We start from the raw sequence: 18,802 nt of genomic DNA, 5'->3' as shown, positions 1-18,802 counted from the left end.
ATGTTTTTCAATGATTTGGTGTCAGATTATTTAAGAGGCAAAAAGTTACCCCTATTTTGATACATTATATTTACCTTTAGCCAAAGTAGTCTTTTTTTCAGCTGGTTAAATCTTACTAAACGTGTTCATGTAATGACTTAAAGAGTGCTTTAACGTTTCATCTTACTTTGGAGACTTTTTACATGTGTTTTTATGATGTTTTAACATCAAACAAAGGCCAATTTTACAACTGAAATAAATGTCAACTCTCCCTCCACAGGTATTTTCATAATATATATAATTATTTTCTTTCCCAATATTTCTACCACTCTACTATTTCAACTTCTATGTATCTCTGTAACACACCTATGGCATGTCTGCCTGTTAATTTTTTTTTTTATATACATTGTGAGTATACTGCAGTTCTCTGAGGAAATATTTAAATTTTGGTCTCCATACATAAAATGTATTTGACCTGAATAATGATTTGTATAATAATTTCTTACTGTAAGAACAAACCCAAGAGACCACCACAAATTTAAACTTCTTGAAAAACATTAGATTGAAAAACAAAGTTAAATATGTTTTTTTTTATGTCTTTGCTTCCCAACCTGAGGTTTGGGACCCACTCAGATAAATCGGAGCATTCACAAGGTTAATTTTGAGATAACACAAACATATTGTAGGTCTTCTACACAAACTTAGACGTTTTTTTTTTCTTTTACTGTTTATCTGATCTATTTAGAGAAATACTGGATAAGGTAGTTTTCCATCTTCAAGGCTCTGAGAGTAGAAAACACCCCCAATGAACTGCACACAGCTCATTGACGTATGACGTTTAAGGGGTCAAAAGGTCAAAAGGCTGAGAACCACTGGTGTCATGTATCCGAAGCGAGACAATTGGGCTTTCTCTGCATGATTTAAGTGCTACACTGAAGTGACAAAAACATATGAACTGTGATTTTGGCACTCCAAACAACACACAATTCCCAATATTTGTCCTCAGTTTACTATTTTACATTTTACAATGACACATTTTTGGGAAACAAACCTTCTGCAGAGCACCACAAAAGAAATGACTGAGGGATGACTTCTGATAATAAGTGTTGATTTTATATCATTATTCCTTGTAGCACCTTCTCATCAGACCTTGTGGATGATGGGATGACTCTTGAGGTGCTTTGATAAAGGCAGGTTTGCTAAAATGTGTTACCACAGAAAAAATGGTTAACCGAGGGCACAGTATTTCATTAATTAAATTTGCTGTGTTTTGTTTTTTTTTGAGTGCCAATTTTCCAGTCCATACTCCCTTCATTTATTACAGCAAGCTCTTTAGGCCAGAACAATAATTAAACTTCAGCAGTTTGTCAACAAAGAAAGAAAAATTGGAAAAGAAGCAATGTTTATTTCTTCATCAAGGCATCACAATTGGTCATTGATTCCAGCCATTACATTACAACAAAATTAAAACCTTCTCGCGTGTTGTCACAATTTTTCAGAAGTTATCACTGAAAGAAACCTTGTGAAAAAGGTACGAACCAAAAAGAGTGCACAGCCAGAGTACCAGCGCATTTTTAGTGTCAAAACACAAGATTTTCTGACTGGATTTTTTTTTTTTTAATTTTTGGCAGCTGATCGATATGAAATAAAGAGTTTGTCAGCTACGCCAGACTCCTTGGGAAATTCCTCTTCCTCCACACAAATATCACAATATGTGAAATTGCAGTGGGTCTACAACTACATACGCTTGTAGTTATATGTGTACTGGGACTGAACAATATAAATATTTAGGATTGTTGTCAACATCCCAGGACCTAAAACTTATCAAAATACTTCACCACACATTTCCAGATTCTGCAAAACCTTAAATTTAACTATTTGTTCATTGACTCAAAAAGTGGTTTCTTCTTATTAGAACTGATTTTTAAGTTAACTACATTGACAGAGAAGACAGCTACAGTATTGCACATACCATCGCAATCCTCATACAAAGTTCAGACACACACTCTCACTCAAAATTGTCCATACACACTGAATCCCACAGTCAATTGCCCACACACTCAGTCACATTTACATATTCACAATCACACACACACACACGCTCAAAATAATGCTCAATGTTTAGTGCCTATCCCGTGACACAGTAAACAAAACATTCTTTGACAATAAAAAGGGAAAAAAAAACTAAAATAAAAGAAATATAAACATCTTTTCCACTGACAGGGCCTGCTGGTGCCTGACCAGTGTTTTCTGACCCTGATGAGTCCAGATCCATCCAGGCCAATCCAGTCCGGTCCAGTCCTCATGTCACGCCTCACCTGAGGGAGTCCATAAACATGGAGTCGTCGTCGAAGTCTTAAAATACCCCCCTCCCCTCTGCTGCTGTGTCTAACCTGTCTGTGTACCTACTTGTGGTGTGTTTTAAAGAAAAGACCCTGTCCATGTCTGGTTGGGATAGAAGTAGTAGTTGTAGTTGTAGTAGTAGTAGTAGAAGTAGTGGTGGTGGTGGTGGTGGTGGTGGTGGTGGTCGAGGGCCAGCGTTGCCGCAGTCTGGATCAGTAGGTGGCGTTGGCGGGCTCCCGCCCCGAGCTGAAGAGTATGTCAGCCTTTGAGCTCATGATGTACGTCACCAGCAGGGATGTTAGCAGCACGCCAACGCCCACGCCCAGCGTCAACATCTGGAGGAGTCAAACAAACACTTAGCCCTTGGTGAAAACTTATGTGGAAACTTTAAAGGACCATACGGTGGGTTTGCACGATACTGTTGATGGTTTCTATAAACCTATCAGAAATGATTGCATTGATTTGTTGTGAGCTGTACATTCAAAACAATGACCTGAAAGATGCTAAAATATAGGTAATACTAGTTAGAGCTGAGGGGAGCTGCAGGTTGGGTGATCATTCAAATGATTAATACTTCTCACATGTAATGGAAATTATTCATATAACTGAGTATTCATTTCACACATTACTAGCATAGAAATGTTAGAAAAGTGCAGCTTTAAAGTCACCATGTCCAGAATTTTAACATATCTGACTTTGGCGCCCCCTCTGGTAGTCTCAGGAGTTACATAATGGCAGACAGTGATGCATGCTGCTACACTGAAACAGGCTGAAAACAAGCACGCCAGTTTTTTACCAGACCTGTCTCATTTTTCCAAAAATGTATTCCATTAGAATCATTTGGAGATAAAAATTCAACGCACTGTGGCTTTAAATGAAAACCTGACAGTGAGGTGGAGAGTTTTGTTTCATTTCAGTATGATGTGTAAACGAACTTGCAGAGACTTGAACCTTGTTCAAGATGGGTGATCCATCACTGTCAGCATTAAATCTTCTTTGTTTGTGTTGTTACTTATTGCTGGCATTTTGGAAATGCTACTTGTTAGTCTGACTGTGGAAAGTGCTGAATTCACAAACGGTACTGATAGAAAATTGAAGTCAGAAGCCAAACAATAAGCAAACATTTTGTGAGAAGGGTAAGGTATATTTGGTCACTTTCACATTGAAAAGGGTTTAATTTTGGCACCCAGTTTTCTCTTCTGGCTCTTATCCACCCTAACAAGACAGATTCCTTTCAACAGTCCCTGCTATCCACCATCTGTTGTGTGACAGTACAACAACAAACAGGGACAAGATACTCAGTATGATGGATCACCTTTATCACGCATGTTTCAAGTCTCTGCAAGTTCATTTTTCACATCCTGCTAAAATGAAGAAAAACAAAAAGCTGCCTGGAAAGTAGGAACTCTCAAAACTGGTCAGTGTTGATCAACTGATCACTTATCCTTCCCGTGACCTGGAGGATTGCACACATACTACATTGTCAAAACATCACATCCATGCCGCCCATGATCCCGTCCTGCCGGCTGTCCCTTTCAGAACGATGAGGTGGCCTAACAATGTTAAAGGGGCTTTAGGTGCTGTCGGAAACACTGTGGAACCTGGGAGTATGTTGCTTTTATAATGGTTTTACTTTTCACAGCTGAAACCACTTCCTGCTCTGTCCACTACCTGCTCTAGGAAAGAACGATGTGTGCCAGCGTTCCACCTTACAGACTTCCTACACTACGTAAATAACCAATATTCCATTAGAAGAAACCACAGAAAATTAGCTAAGCATAATTGTGAGCTAAATCTGCATTAGCTGTTTTTGATTCTGAGGAGTGAAGGGAAAGTTTACCTCGAGTTCGTGACTCGCCACCAGGAATATGCGTCCTTTGATGGACTTCCACCGGGATTCTGTCCATGTTGAATAATCTTTGGAGGTGAACTCCCGCAGCTCAAAAGCTGGGGACAGCGCTTTGGTGAGACGAACTGTGGAGCGCACGCAGAAAGCCTCCCTCTTTGTGCTGTTGGGAGGCGCAGCACCTTGAACCCACGTGTAGACGTACATCTGAGGGAGGAAACGGGGGTGGTGTAAATATGTTATTATTTCTCTTTAAAATACAGGACAAAGGTAAACAGATGTTTTAGTCCCAAGTGAATTCCTACTGGTTTCAATGTCTCAAATCTTAAGACATGCTGTTTTGAAGAGTGTAGAAAGTCTGCTTTAGGCCTTACATGTTTGCTCTCTTTGTCATTCTCATCCTCTCTCTGGTTCTGGCAGTCTTCCTTGGTGACGTTGACGGTGCTGCCAGTCAGGTTGGCCAGCAGGTGCTGGACCAGAAGGGTCGGTACGCTGGATTGCTGGGTCACGCCGACGTAAAAGTTTGTGGGCTTGTCAGCTGATAGACAGAAAAAATAAAGTCTTGTGTCTGGAAATAATGTAGCTGTCAAATATTTACCTCTGGACAAGCAGAGGATCCACCAGAGCAAATTCAGGTAGCTGAATGCCTATAAGGCTTTATTAATACAAGCAAGCAAGAGTAAATATACACATATAAGTGGTGATATTTATCATTTCCCCCAGTGGCTTCAAAAGAAAACATATTCAATTATTTTCTGCCACTTTTGTATGAGTCCAGCAAATACAAAATTAAAAAAGGATTAGCTTGTATCCCAACTTACTCAGATGGCTCATGAGGTCAGAGGGGACTAGTTGCTGGAACCAGGAGTTATTTGACCGAACGAGGAAACCGTACAGCATCCGGGTCACCTGAGGGAGAGAAAACAGTTAGAAGAAGACACTTCTGCTCAGCTGCACACAAAAAAACACACACCAAGAAGCAAAATGTAAAAGAGGAAAATAAAAACAAACACAAAGAGAATAAAAGGATCTAAAAAGGTTAAGTGTCATGTGAGGGTAAGGGCCCTGACACGGCAAGCGGGCAGTCTGTTGTCAGTTATTGTTGGGCCGTCAGTGAGCATCTGTCGCCCTTGTTTTTGCGGTGTGTACCGCATGGTTGGCACAAGTTGGCCCTTGTCAGCTTTTTTTTGATTGATTCAGCACGGTGAATCGGCGTTGGAGCTGGTGGAGCCTGTTGGTGAATGAAACTACTCTGACAGTCTTCCAGTTTTCCTTTCTGAATAACGAATTCAGACTACCGCTGCCTGCTGCTATGGAGAGTTATTTCCTCTCACGCAGCCGCAGAACATATGTACTAGTTGGCCCTTGGCTGAAGTCTTTGCGACATGTTCAGGTGCAACTTTTTGGTTGAGACACAGGTGATGTAAGGTGACACAACAGTCAGTCTCTGTCGCCACTAGTTCCTTGTTGCTGGTTTGGTTGGCAGTAAGGTGAGGGCTCAACAATAAAAACAGGGTGTTTGCAGATTAATCAACCCCTAAGTTACAGACATTCTTAGGGGTAATAATTTGGAACGTTAATACCAATGTTGTTGCAAGAAAATGACATCAATTTTTGATACTGTATATCAAAAGATAATGTGCATTAGTGTCTTAAGTTCTCAATGTAAGTGAATGAAGTAACAGCAACCTCTAAACTTAAATTCAGATATAAAACGCGATCTTCAAGCTATTAAAGACCTTGACTTTAAATAAAGTAACTACAGACATTGCAATCTTTCATGTAGAGCAGTTGAGTGGAGCAGATAAGCGAGGGACAAAGTACGGAGCTATTCAGGTGGAGAAAGGCTGTGGAGAAGGGACAGATACAGTATATACTGTAGAAACAATGAACTTGTAGATTAGATAGCTGGATAGTTTGAAACATATTTTACTAACTCCGAAATGAAATCTTACTGTTTGAGGGTCTGCGTTGATGCTGTTGAGCTGGGCTGCAGCTCCTCCTGCTTGTATGTACAAAGCCCGGGCCACCAAGGTGGCCACTTCAGTCAGAGCCTGAACGATGCACAAAGAGAAATGCAGAAAAAACTTTATTAGTTGCTTCCCAACAACATCTGTGTGAATTTCTCAACAGTAAATTATACAGTGGCAACAAGAAGACAGCTTAAATACTACCAGACTAGTTTTGACTTGTCCCAACAGAACTGACTGAGTCAGTGAACAGTGAGAAAGGGTTTAGATGATGACACAACTACCTGCTACTCACAACTCCCAAACACAGGAAACTAAGATAAAATGAGTATAACTATTTTTTCGATCTGCAACAACATGACCCATCACTTACGTCTACTATACTGTATTTTTTTTATACTGTTCTTGGTTGAACATTTAAAGAGAAATGTTATGTTTCCTCAACAGCTGCTGTTACTTTTCACCACCAAAATCAGTTGCAGAAGAAAGACAAACAGCAGCCCTGAAAATGGTACATAATCTGATATAGGAGGTTTCATGTGAATACCAGAGCAAATTAGAAAACTTTCAGCTGTCTACTTGAAATTATATCTGACCAACCACAGGAAGTGCAGCAGAAGGTGAGGACAGGCTTTGCAAAGCTGATTAAAGAGCAAATGATGATTAACAGCAATACCTTAGCAGTGTCAGTGAGAAACTCCAGCTGCTCCTCCGGTGATAGATTTGAAGGGTAAGATACGTTTAGGTACTCTGCATTATCGTACATACTCTCATAGAACCTGCACACAGAACAGGAAAAATAAATCAACAAAACATGCCAACTCCTTGAGGCGATGCAGATACTATGATTGTAATTAAATGTGACTGTGTGTAATGATAGTAAATCACCTGTTGGTGAAAGCAGACTGGTGATCCTCGATAACAATCCCAGGGATTTGCCGAGCTCGTAGGAAACGCTGGAAGGATGAGGGCGGGAGCGGCTGAGAGAAACCTGGCTCGTTCAGTGAGACGTCTAAACCTGTGGCAGCCAAGTTCAAGTTCTCTATGAGCGTCCTCACCTGAGAAAGATCATTCACAGAAATTAAAAAATAAATGTTATACATACAATAGGGCTAAATCTTTTATCGCTGTTCTGCTTCAATATCCAAGCCTACTCTTAAATGTTTATCTAATAGAGTTTTACAGTTAATCAACTTAGAAATCTGTGGACTCAGCCTCGCACAGTCTGAAATCCTTTTTTGGTTGAATTTATGATTCAACAATACACTTTTGTATTTAGTATTTACTATATGTTGAATACAGCATCTCTAGTTTTATTTTTATGCTTCTTATTGTTCACAGTACATTCTTACAATGTTTATAGTACTCTTGTTTTAATCAGCCTCTCTAATCTCTTTCCCCGTGTTGGATTTGGTTTAATAAATCATTCAGAAGCTCAGGCACTTCAAACAGTACATTTAAAAGGAACATTTAGATACATTATGCTATCAATTTTAATTTTCCCCCATAGGGACCATTGTTCATGTCTTGTGGTGGTGGAGTAGTGATATATGAGGAGGAGGCTTTGAATATACACGGATACAAACCTCGTCATTGACACTGCTGTTCTTCCTTGACACGGGATCAGAGTGAAGCCACAGCCTGGAGTCAGAACGAAGTCCCACCTGAGGTGAACAGATTACATTTGTTGATATACTACACACACACAAACAGTGTTGGGGGTTACTGATGACTGAGTTCATGCCCTTCACTGTAATTTGAAACAGATTATATTAGACTACTCAAACTAAGGGACATATTCTTAATGCTTTGGATTACTTTTGGAGTTCTTCAAAATTATCCTACTGAGCTCATTTGTCTGGGTCTTATAATTCCATGCCAAAAACACAGGGCAGTGTCCTGGCTATGCATTTCCTGGCGATTGCTGTGTGCTTGGTACAATACTGCGTGCACAAATTGTTGCACTCTTTAAAAAACAATCTGTTTTTGGGCAATGTGTGCCTCATATGAATTTTAGATCAAATAAAACAAAAACCCTTTACGTAATGTATTTTAAAGACAGCAACTGTGTTCAGAAAACCACCAATTCCAAATGTGATAGAAAACAATTACTCATATTTTGTATTTTAAGTACGTTAAGCCGTTAAAACTCTGCACATTAACAAAAACATGATGTACATCTTGTAACATTAAACTGATAATGGGTCAAGCACATAATATTCTTTACTGATTTTGTTCACAGCAGTAATGTAAAGGGTACCAGATGCAGCTGTAATTATTTTGGCATCAACATGTTTGACATATTAAACAGACTGTTTAAAATGTAGTAATAATATAAAACATGATTTTTATAGTTAATTATGGTTTCATGAGTCATGTTTGAAAGGCATCTGTTTAGGTTGGCTATCAGACCTTAATACTTTTTTGAACCAACCGAATACCAAAATTTGTCAAGTACCAAAAGTTGACTGATCAAATTACTTGTGTTTTTGATTATTCTTTGCTCAGATGCATTCTAATTTAAATCATATTTTTTTTTAAAGTTTTGAACAACATTGTTTTGGTATCTGCAAACTGGTATCTGAAATTCGTGTATAACATTGCTTCTAGTGTTGGAAAAAATTACAAGCAGCTTTCACTCTTTTTTTTTTTAAATGTTTCTTTAACTATTCCCTTAAATTTTGATGGCTGTTCAGGTTGATATATACCAAACACAGTAGTTTACTGGAAAAGTTTACCATACACACCTGTCCTATCTCCAGCACTGAGTGAACATTGTCCAGGTCCACAGCAAAGTTTTTGTTCTCCATATCATACACCATCCTTGAGCTGCCAATGTAGTCGAAGGTTTCCTGGAGTCAAACGGTTAAATATGAGTGAGGCTGGCAGGACATTAAATTTGGTATGTTTGTCAAGCACAGTGGTGCATACAGTGATGAAGTAATAACTGACCCCTTGAAAGAAGGTGTAGAAGATGGTGCGATTAGGTGGGGCCTCCTGGGTGGCATTTCGCAGAGCGTGAGCGGCTGCCAGCAGAGTGACAAACCCTGAGACTCCACTCTCTACTCCTGGAGCAACTTCAAAGAAAAAGGACCTGCTGTCCAGCTGCAGAGGGGAGGAGAAGGAGGTCCATCAAGCAGACATCGTATCTAGGTAAGCAGTTCAACTTGTAATGATCTATTTTTAAATCACAGCATAAATCAAAATGTGACCTCAGTTATGAGGCAATGCAGCCAGACTTCTGCTTTACCGACAATAAGTAATCTGCTGGGTTTTTTTTCCTCTAATGATTGATTTGTCTTGTTTTGTCTGACCAACAGCCTAAAAACTAAAAACACACAATTTACAATGATGTTAAATAGCTGATTTTTTTTGCTGTTTTGTTCTCATAGCTCTTGTTCTCAACAACATAAAGCAGGAAAAATATTTACACAAGAAGTAAAGCACAGAAATAATGCCAGTAACACAAACTGTAACGGTTACATCACATGGCATACAACACAAAGCAGGGTAATGTTAGATTGGCCTTGGCTTTAATACTGGAAGGCTTTCAAAGTGAGTGAGATCACTGCCGATACTGGCTGAAGAAATTTCAGCGGTGTTCATGAACTGACATGCTAATACCAAACAAATGTTGTACTGTTAGTGAAATACCGGTATAGGACTATTTCATCCTTTTTTTTTTTTTAGGACTCTTTCCTGTAACTCACCCTAGCTGCTGCTATGACCACACTCTCCCACATCTTGTGGCCCTTGGCTGTGTTGTTGACAGGCCTGGTGGAGGCCCACACATTATAATCACCCAGTGGGTCACAAACAATCTCTAAGGGGAGACACAGAAGAAGAACAAATATGGACTTACACAGATAGACAGACAGATAGATAGGTAGATACAATACAACATCGCAGGTAGGAACAATAAGATATAAAAATAATGAAAGAGGGCACATCTTAATAAATAACAACATCCCCTGATGCAGTCAATTTGTGAATAAAGGACTTCATTCATCTGTTCTGGCTGGTTCTTGGGACCATAAATTGACAGCCAGACAGGAGCAGCTCAAACACTTAGTGTAATGGATGTGAGGTATATGCAATTATATGGTTGGTCTCCTGCGTACAGGACTATTAAATATATTGCAGAGTTGTTTCTATGACGTGCCAATCACCTTCCCTGCAATGTTGCAATCTTAGAGAGCTCGTTTTTGCTCTTTGCACCCAGGGTGCCATGCCATGATGGTGTGTTAAATGATAAAATGCTTTCAACCAGGCCTCTGTATGCCATTTCAAGTACGTGTTAGCTAACCCCAAAGCTCCTCAGCATCCTAATAAAAACAAGTGCTGACTGGCTTTCTTAAAATGCTCTTTGAGTTTTCATTAAAAGTTAGGGTCTGATCAATAATTGTGCCCAAATACTTAAAATGTTTTACTTTTTCTACAGGCAAGTTATTGAGTATGACAGCAGGATTAAAGTACACCCCTTTATACATGGCATTATGTTTTAGGAAAAGACCAAAAAGAGCCATATCAAGAGCTACATCATATTTATACAGCTTGACATTACTGCTGTGGGCAGTGATTCTATTTGTATAAATGCAAAACAGCAGTGGTTACAGCACGCAAAAAGCCGTTCTAATGGAGTGTCAATTTGCATAGTGTTAAGAGCAGCGTTAAGATCAATAAAAAGAACACATTAGGGTTGGGCGATATGTTAAAAATTTCCAACTGGCCACCGTCAGCCCATCAACCAGCGGTTGCCGATATATTTGGCAGTTGTGTGTGTGGCGGAGAAAAAAAAAAGAGGGGGGATGTTGCATTCATGTGATGTCGGAAAGAATCGAAAAATGACTTTCAGAATGGGATAATTCACATGAACGCCACCTCATGTCAGAAAAACAACTGGGCAACTCGGATCTCCCAACACCACATGAATGCAGCAAAAAAATGCAGCGTGCTTTGCGAGCCCACTCATGTCCAACATGGCACGAAAATATCTGTGCATACCGGCAACAAGCACGCCATCAGAGCGGGTGTTTAGCACGGCTGGTAACATTGTTAACCATATGCGCACTTTGCTTAAGCCAGATAAGGTTAACATGCTCGTTTTCCTCTTCAAAAACATGTAAAACACTGTGTTTTTTAGTTAAAGACAGCGCAAAGGGACTTTATTATTTTATGTGATTTTTGCACTTTATTTTTCCATTGCTCTTTGTTTAGCCTATATTTATTATTATTTGTATTTATTTATTCAAGCAATAAGCCTACGAGAGGCTTTTAGAACAGCTATAACAGCTTAAGTTTTTTTTGCCACGTCCGCAACGGCATTATTATAAAGACAGTGCAAAGGGAGTGGACATAATTATTTTATGTGATTGTGTGATTTTTGCACTTTATTTTTCCAATGTCCTTCGTTTATATTTACTTATTTGTTATCATAGGCTACTGTTACTGTGTAACTTTTGTGGACCGACCAACTGTTTATTCTGTTTGAATAAATTTACCTGCGCCTTATCCTCTGACTGTGGTCTTTAATGTCAAAATTACTGAACTGAAATTTTACTGAAACATACACCCTATAGGCTATACTCTTATTCATTAAAAAAAATAAATCACCCTGAGATCTTTGCTGAGTAATAAGCTGTAAAGACGGGCTGAAGACGACTGTCCGACACCATTTTAAAAAGAGTCTGACGGCTGCAGAAGGACGCATTCGCTCACAGCCTCTAAATCAGCAAACAGGTAGGAGATAGGGATAACATACCTGTCCTACTATAACGATTGGGGTGCACAACTGCACATCTTTTTTGATGTAGTTCTCAAATATGGTTTATGAATTAATGTTACGGCCGGGTTCCACCGGCTGCAAACATAAGTGTCACTTCAGGCGTCTTGTTTACCGTTTGCTGCATGATAGTTAAAGCATTTTCCACCTAAGTTATTACATATATTTGAGTTATCTACAAGTTTACTGTACTGTTTGTCATCTACTCGCTTTCAAATGTCCGCCATGGACATTTACACAATGTCACGGATAAACATGGGTAAATGCACGAAAAAAAATCATCAAATATCACCTCTGATAATGGTTTATTCATTTAAAAACACATTGTGCTCGTTTAGCACACTATTTCATGTAGTTTTTATCTGCTGGAGGGTCGCGTAGGGGAGCGTAGTGCAACAAAAATAGAAGAGCCGCCTAAAATAGAGAGTTGTCGCGCGGCAGGCGGTGGTTGTCGCGCCGCTCGGTGGAGCCGCTGTAATTGATTAACAGGGGGGCGAGCTGCTACGGGACTCGTGCTGCAGACGTGTCGCGCCGCTGACGTGCCCGGTGGACCCCGGCCGTAACTTTCAGCTCCACCATCACTGACGTGTTTTGTGAAAGACTCATCGGAAATCAGTGTGAAGCTGCCAGTTCCAATACGCACACACTTTGAATTGTGCTCTACATAGTAATTATGGACTATATGTACCAAGTTGAATTCTGTGGAGACAGACCATTAATTTAGCTAAATAAAATGACAAAAATCGCCCAAAAAAATCGCCAAAAATGAAACAAACCGTGATGGACTCAGCCGATGGGCGATTGGCGATATATTCGTCCAGTCGCCCAAGCCTAGAACACATGCAAATTATTTTGGTTGATGTAGGTGTTTCGCTGTTTGGTCCACTATAGTGAGAGTAGCATCCTCTGTTCAACTGTGTAAATTATAAACAAACTGTGGGGGGGTCGAGTTGATCCCCGACAGAGGACTTAAGATGGATGCTGACAACTTCCTCCATACACTTAGCTAAGAGTGACATGAGAACAACTGGTCTAAGATCTTTTAAAGATGTTGCTCCAGAGACTTCAGGCACAGGTCTTACTGTAGATGTTTTCCAATAGTGTGGAAAAACACATCTATTAAGCAAAGTCTGGAACAACTGAGTGACAGGCCCTTTAAACTGGTTGGAGCATACTTTAAGCACCCTTCATCTCAGACCATCAGGTCCCGGGGCTTTGTTGGGTCTGGTTTTGGAGAGGCACGTGGTTATTTTTGTCTCAGAAAGTTGAATAGGTTCATAGCTATTTATCTGCTTGCAGATAGTACTGCAGCCTATTCTTCGGTTCCATCATACCTCCCATATTAAATGTTCAGATCTTAAACAAATTCACCCCAGTCTGCAGTATTCAGGCTTTAACCATTGACTATTTCCCAGTATTTAAATAGATTGTATTTCTTTGTGCTGTGTAAATACCTGGGCTGATGCTAAAATTGATGTCATTTCTCCTCATGCAGGTGGCTGTGTCAGTGACAGCAGACATGTGGGAGTAGAGCTGCATGGCACACAGCGGGTACTGAGGATTGCTGCCGTTCACAGGGCGATTGTGGTCCATGTAACACTGCAAATGGAGAAAATCATACATGGAAATCTCTTCGTGTGTGTGTTTTTTTTTAACAGACACAGAAACCACAATCAAAATATGGTATTTTAACAAACCTAAATACCTTTCAATCCTAAGAACAAGTTGGAACATGTACAATTGGGCCTGGTGCTCTTGCTCAGGGGCACACTGGCAGGTTTGGGCACAGGAATACTCTAACTACCACGTCTGGGACTTAATTTATCACTCTGACATCTGGGGATCAAACGTGAAACTGTTTACAGAACAGTTGATTGAGCTGTTTACAGAACAGTTTCCCTCGTCTACCCTGCCATCTTACCTGAAACAGGAAGCACCTGCAAAGTTTTAAACTCACAGAAAGAAACTGTGACATAAATTTAGCCTCTCGACAAAGCCACTGAAATGTTTCAGAAAGCACTAAAACTGTGTCCTTCACAGAGCAGTACAAAGAGTTAACAGGCATGTTTAAATCTTAACTCCACCGTTATCAGCAAGCTCAAACTGAAAGCTGAGATAAAAATAGAGAGTCGCGGGTCATGTTGAGCTCAGCAACGTTAGCTCTATTCTATGAAAACATAAGGCCCGCTGAGGGGGACGATCATATGCACACTTGCACAGCATCAGAAGCAGATATTCAAAACCTATGTAATATGATCTGCCTGTTTTTGTCACATACAATTATGGAAAAGCAGCTAATGATTTGTGGGTTCTGACAAATCGTCTCAACATAATGTGCCACAACATGTCAGCTTTAGAGAGGAGATGATCTTAAGTGCTGCTGAAGAAGCCTCATTGGCATCATGCCTAATCTTAATATCCACAACCTCAACTGGAACAAGTTCAGATTAGATTTGATTGTAACTGAAATGTTTGTAAAAGATTTACCAGAGGCAAATGGAGAACAATTAGACTGTCATTTTGTGACAGCAACTGTAAAAACGAAGTGATTACACCAAAGGGACTAACAGGGAAAAACATTGTTTTTTTTGCAAACTTCACTGTCATATTACCTGTCGTATGACCTGAGTGTCATTGTCTTCTTTCAGAGAGAAGATGGGGAAGTCGTACTCCTCATAGGACAGACCGTTTCCCAAAGGGTTCCACGTAGTCATGTTACAATGTGCCATGGCTGGATCGTAGCTCTCTGTATACACGCCTGAGGGAAATACGCAGAGTGTAGTTACCAGCCGTAACACTAAAGCAGGCACTCATTAAGTGTGTAGTGCATGAGCAGATTCCTTTGACATCCTGTAAGTAATTTGAAGCTACAGATGGTCTTGGTATCCATTTCCCTGATTTCTACACTTGACCTGCTTGACAAATGTAATCAGTTATCAACATGATATGATATGCATCCACTGGATTTTTCATATTTAGTTTTTTGGCATTAATTAGGATTTTTTTCATATTGATCGGTGTCAAAACAGCTGATGATGCAACTGTGGTTCTGGAAGTAAATGTCCCATTTATTTTCTCTTTAAACAGTCTATTTGGAATGTTTCCCAGGCTTGGATGAGCATGAAATTGAACCGTCAGCACAACTGCATTAGAAAATATCTGATTCTCTGATGGCACAAGCCTGTGTGCATAAAAACTTAAGAGGAGAAGGTAACTATGATTCCCGAATTGTATTTCAGCAAGAAACATCCAATCAATATGCTTAAAATTCGTGTACAATCTACAGCTTAAATCAACTCAGTATTGGATTCTGCTATAGTGCCGAATTTTGTTCAAAATGAAACCGACAACGCATTTTGAATATGCTACAGGTCTGACTGACTTCTTCTCTATAGCAATGGTGGCCGAAGTTTATGGGTATTGTAGCATTTAGGGCCATCCATCAAGCTGACGGACATGACATGATGTCTTAGAAATTAAACTGAAATAATTAAAACTGCTGGTCATCACATAAACCTGTAGCATTTTACATTAAATGATTAAAAGGAACATTTTAAATGGGAATACAGACTTGGAAAAAAACACTTCCAGAACACTGTATAATAACAAAACATGAAGTTTAGCTTATTAAAAGTACTGTACTATGACCTATTGCCCTGTGTGTCTCAGGCTATTCTTGCCCAGTTAAAAAAGTAACTCAGGTCACACATGCAGCCTTGAATTTGTGATACCTCTGCGACACAGAATAAATTGAAGGGTAGAAATAAAATGATGAGACATTAAATCTGTGTTGTGAGGTCACACATGATTATATGGTGACACTACAATGTTGCAGAAACAGTTCACACAGCATGAAAACTGAACCCACTACAGCTTGTACTTTCATATGCTGTGCCCTCTGAAGATCATAAAACTACAATTCATTTCTTTAACTGGTGTAATACTAAGGGACAAGTCTCAGCAGGCAAACCCTCACTCACCTGTGTTCTCGTTGGGGCAGGTGGTGTGTGGAGAGAAGCCCTCAAGCGGGTTGGTGTTTGGCGCCACAACAGCGACGCCAGCCACCCTGCCGGAGCCGTTTTTCAACTTCATCATGATGGATCTGATGAACAGACAGACGGCACGGGGCAGTGAAAACGATACAGGTACAAATACAGGTCAGACATGGGTTTGAAATGTGGTTCAAGTGTCTTCCCTCAGGTTTAAACTAAAATTTCCCATTTTTACTGTAATGCAGATCTCTGCTACTGGCAGCTTATGACTAATTGGGTTTTACTGCCATGTCCTAATGTTAAAATGTCTCCCCCATCTGCTACTCTAAATAGAAAAAATGTTACATACCTGAAAGAAATGCTGAGGACTTACTAACTACTAGCACTTATTTTCACTATTATTTAACACATATATCTGTTTGGAACAGCGATAAACCATCTTGATTTCTAACACAGTAATACAATGCAGTATTCAATGACCCTTACTCTCATTAGGAACTACTGTAGGTACTCCCTCTGCAGAGTGAGACATGTTAACGGTACCTGTTGAAGAGCTGCGACTCCAGGATAACCAGATAAGGTGGATTGGGCCCAGTGCGCAGGACCCACTCCAAGTTTTCCTCTGACTCGAGCACATGGAGCACGCCCACATTACCTGACAAATGGGCTGAAGTCCGAGAGAGGAAATTAAATATCAGCATCTGTCATATGAGGTACAACAGCTGTGCTAGATAGAAATGTCCTTAAAGCTTATTTGACCACTGTGTGTGTCCACCAGACCTGTTCTCTAATAGCGGAAAGGTTCTAGGATGAAACGTTTTGATGCAGCAAAGAGAAAACTGCTGCTGCTGGGGCTTTTGAAGTTAGAAAACACTACCATCTAACAGCTTCCGGTAGTCAGATATTAATCACAGAAAATGTCTAGTTCATCTGCAACTTCTGCGCTTTCATCTACTTATGAAATTCAGTGCTGACCCTCAAAAATCTTTGAAAACACTGTTTTCAGTAGACTGTGTAGTAGGCATTTTACTCACAAGTACAAACAAACAAAAAAAAACAAGTGAAAGAAAGACACTCAAAGGCTAAAAGCATACACACTCTACACTTAAGATGTACAAACTGTAACAAGTATTTCTGCTTGTCATGAGTGTCCCAGATGCTCGCTGGACTCTCATGACAAGTGCTTAGCATCACTTTAATCCATTGCTTTACTCACACTGGCAGCCTATTTGATGAGTTGCATTGAGCAGTCGCACACACGGGACAGTGTTATTGAGATGCACATAGATTTTCTTTTCCACTGAATTACAGCCGACACCTGCAAAGGAAAAAGTTCTTTAACAATTGCAACAAGGAGAGCAATATAACAGCAGGTATAGCTTTTATCAAGACTAGATGATGAAGAAAAAAAATCGCTGTCACAGATGAGTTTGTTTAAGGTGATCTGAGAAGCTAAAATGAAAGTCACACCCTTTAACTCTCACAAGCAAAAGTGCATTTCTAATTTTAGACTTGAGACCACATCTCTTTTGAATAGATAATCTGCATAAGGCAGCTGACGTTTTCACTTTGAAGAAAATCACAGGCAGGTGCTTTCAAAATGGTGGCAATGTAACTCAGACAAGTATACTTACTTTGTGAACCCAGTGCCCATTGCGCTTATTTCAAGACACTGGTATGACTTTCATCCAACAGGCCAACATTCAGCGTTTTCAAAACAATTTGCGCTCCTCGGCTTTTTACACCTGTTGGTCCCAAACCTTTCCCACAAAGCCGTAATAACGTTAAAGTACTGTTTAACCCCGTTTTAATTAAAACATAGAGCTGTTTTGGTGGGTCACCTGTATGCCGAATTTACCAGGGTACCCTAAATACTTGAAAGTCACTTCATTTGTGCTTCACTTGCTTTGAGATTTTTGTGATAACCAAATTAACATTAAACAACTAAAGATTATTGTGTAATTTGGCATAACGTTCAAGCATTTAATCCCTCGAGCTCCGGGCGGCCGCGGCAGGGGAATCACGAGCAGTCACGCTGATGCTGGGTCGTTCATATCAAGAGGGCAGACCCAATCTGTGACTGTCTCAAGAGAAAACTCATAAAAATGATTGAATAAAAAGACAACTAGACGTATTTCTAAACTTCCAATTTATGGAGATGGGTTACGAATTGCTGCAGCGCTGGACCTCATTGTAAAACTTGTATTAAAAAACCCGGCAATCGAGAATGAAGCCGAACTGGGTAGCTTTTGCTAACGCTAACTAACCTAGCATTCGGCTAGCTCCGAGCACAAAGAAGTACAAAAAGCGAACCGCCTGATAAAGAAACACACTCTGCTCATTAACAGATACGTACACGTGTAAATTGAGCACTGTTAGATTACAACTCACCGATGAAAAACCAACAAACAAGCAAATTAACGATCCATTTGTTCGACAGCAAATCCATCTTCCTGGTTTGAAAAGCAGAAGAACACAACAGTAGGTGTTGACCTGGATAACGTCCGGGTTCCGCTGTTTGGTTCCGCTCCCGTGAAAGGAGACTGACTCATTCAAAATGGCAGCTCTGGATCACTGCAACGGGAGTAGTCAAGTTTTCTGTTTTTTAAAAAAAATTAGCTCAGGGTCAGGTGAAAGATACGATAATGTAATATACTTGTGTCTCTCATTTCAGCACTTTGCCACCATGTTTTTATTAAAGGGAACAACTGCCAACTAAGGAATGAGTCAATTCTGTACTTCTTACTTACCTCATGAGTAATGACTCAGCCCTTGGTGCACTTTTGATATTCTGAAACCACTTTTATATATGCAATAAAACTATCATCCTTCAGTAGCATTGACCATAAACCTGTGCCCACATACCACATCAAAAACAAAACACGCCCAC

At 39.9% G+C, this 18,802-nt stretch overlaps 1 protein-coding gene across 1 annotated transcript; it reads right to left on the bottom strand.

The window, feature by feature from the left end:
* Positions 1-1,366: 1,366 nt before the first annotated feature.
* On the bottom strand, positions 1,367-18,445 carry ncstn (nicastrin). The gene is made up of 17 exons (XM_050032966.1): positions 18,304-18,445; positions 17,129-17,230; positions 16,456-16,579; positions 15,901-16,022; positions 14,533-14,678; positions 13,375-13,519; positions 9,849-9,961; positions 9,091-9,243; positions 8,886-8,990; positions 7,725-7,802; positions 7,027-7,196; positions 6,815-6,917; positions 6,124-6,222; positions 4,990-5,077; positions 4,543-4,706; positions 4,163-4,375; positions 1,367-2,657 (listed from the first exon to the last, which is right to left on the bottom strand). The coding sequence occupies exons 1-17, from the start codon at positions 18,359-18,361 to the stop codon at positions 2,535-2,537; spliced, it is 2,106 nt and encodes a 701-aa protein (XP_049888923.1). The 5' UTR covers positions 18,362-18,445; the 3' UTR covers positions 1,367-2,534.
* Positions 18,446-18,802: the final 357 nt, after the last annotated feature.

Source organism: Epinephelus moara, chromosome 21, assembly GCF_006386435.1.
Source record: "Epinephelus moara isolate mb chromosome 21, YSFRI_EMoa_1.0, whole genome shotgun sequence".
Taxonomy (NCBI): Eukaryota; Metazoa; Chordata; class Actinopteri; order Perciformes; family Serranidae; genus Epinephelus; species Epinephelus moara.
The sequence above is the reverse complement of the archived record's forward strand: the minus strand, read 5'-3'. Positions and strand labels throughout refer to the sequence as shown.

What these genes read in the sequence shown, in the direction of transcription:
- ncstn (XM_050032966.1), bottom strand. Translation starts at nt 18,361, where the DNA reads ATGGATTTGCTGTCGAACAAATGGATCGTTAATTTGCTTGTTTGTTGG. An exon ending in TTCTCACTGACACTGCTAAG is followed by an intron (nt 6,223 to 6,814) that starts GTATTGCTGTTA and finishes TGCATCGTTCAG; the next exon opens with GCTCTGACTGAAGTGGCCAC. An exon ending in TGACCTCATGAGCCATCTGA is followed by an intron (nt 4,707 to 4,989) that starts GTAAGTTGGGAT and finishes TCTGTCTATCAG; the next exon opens with CTGACAAGCCCACAAACTTT.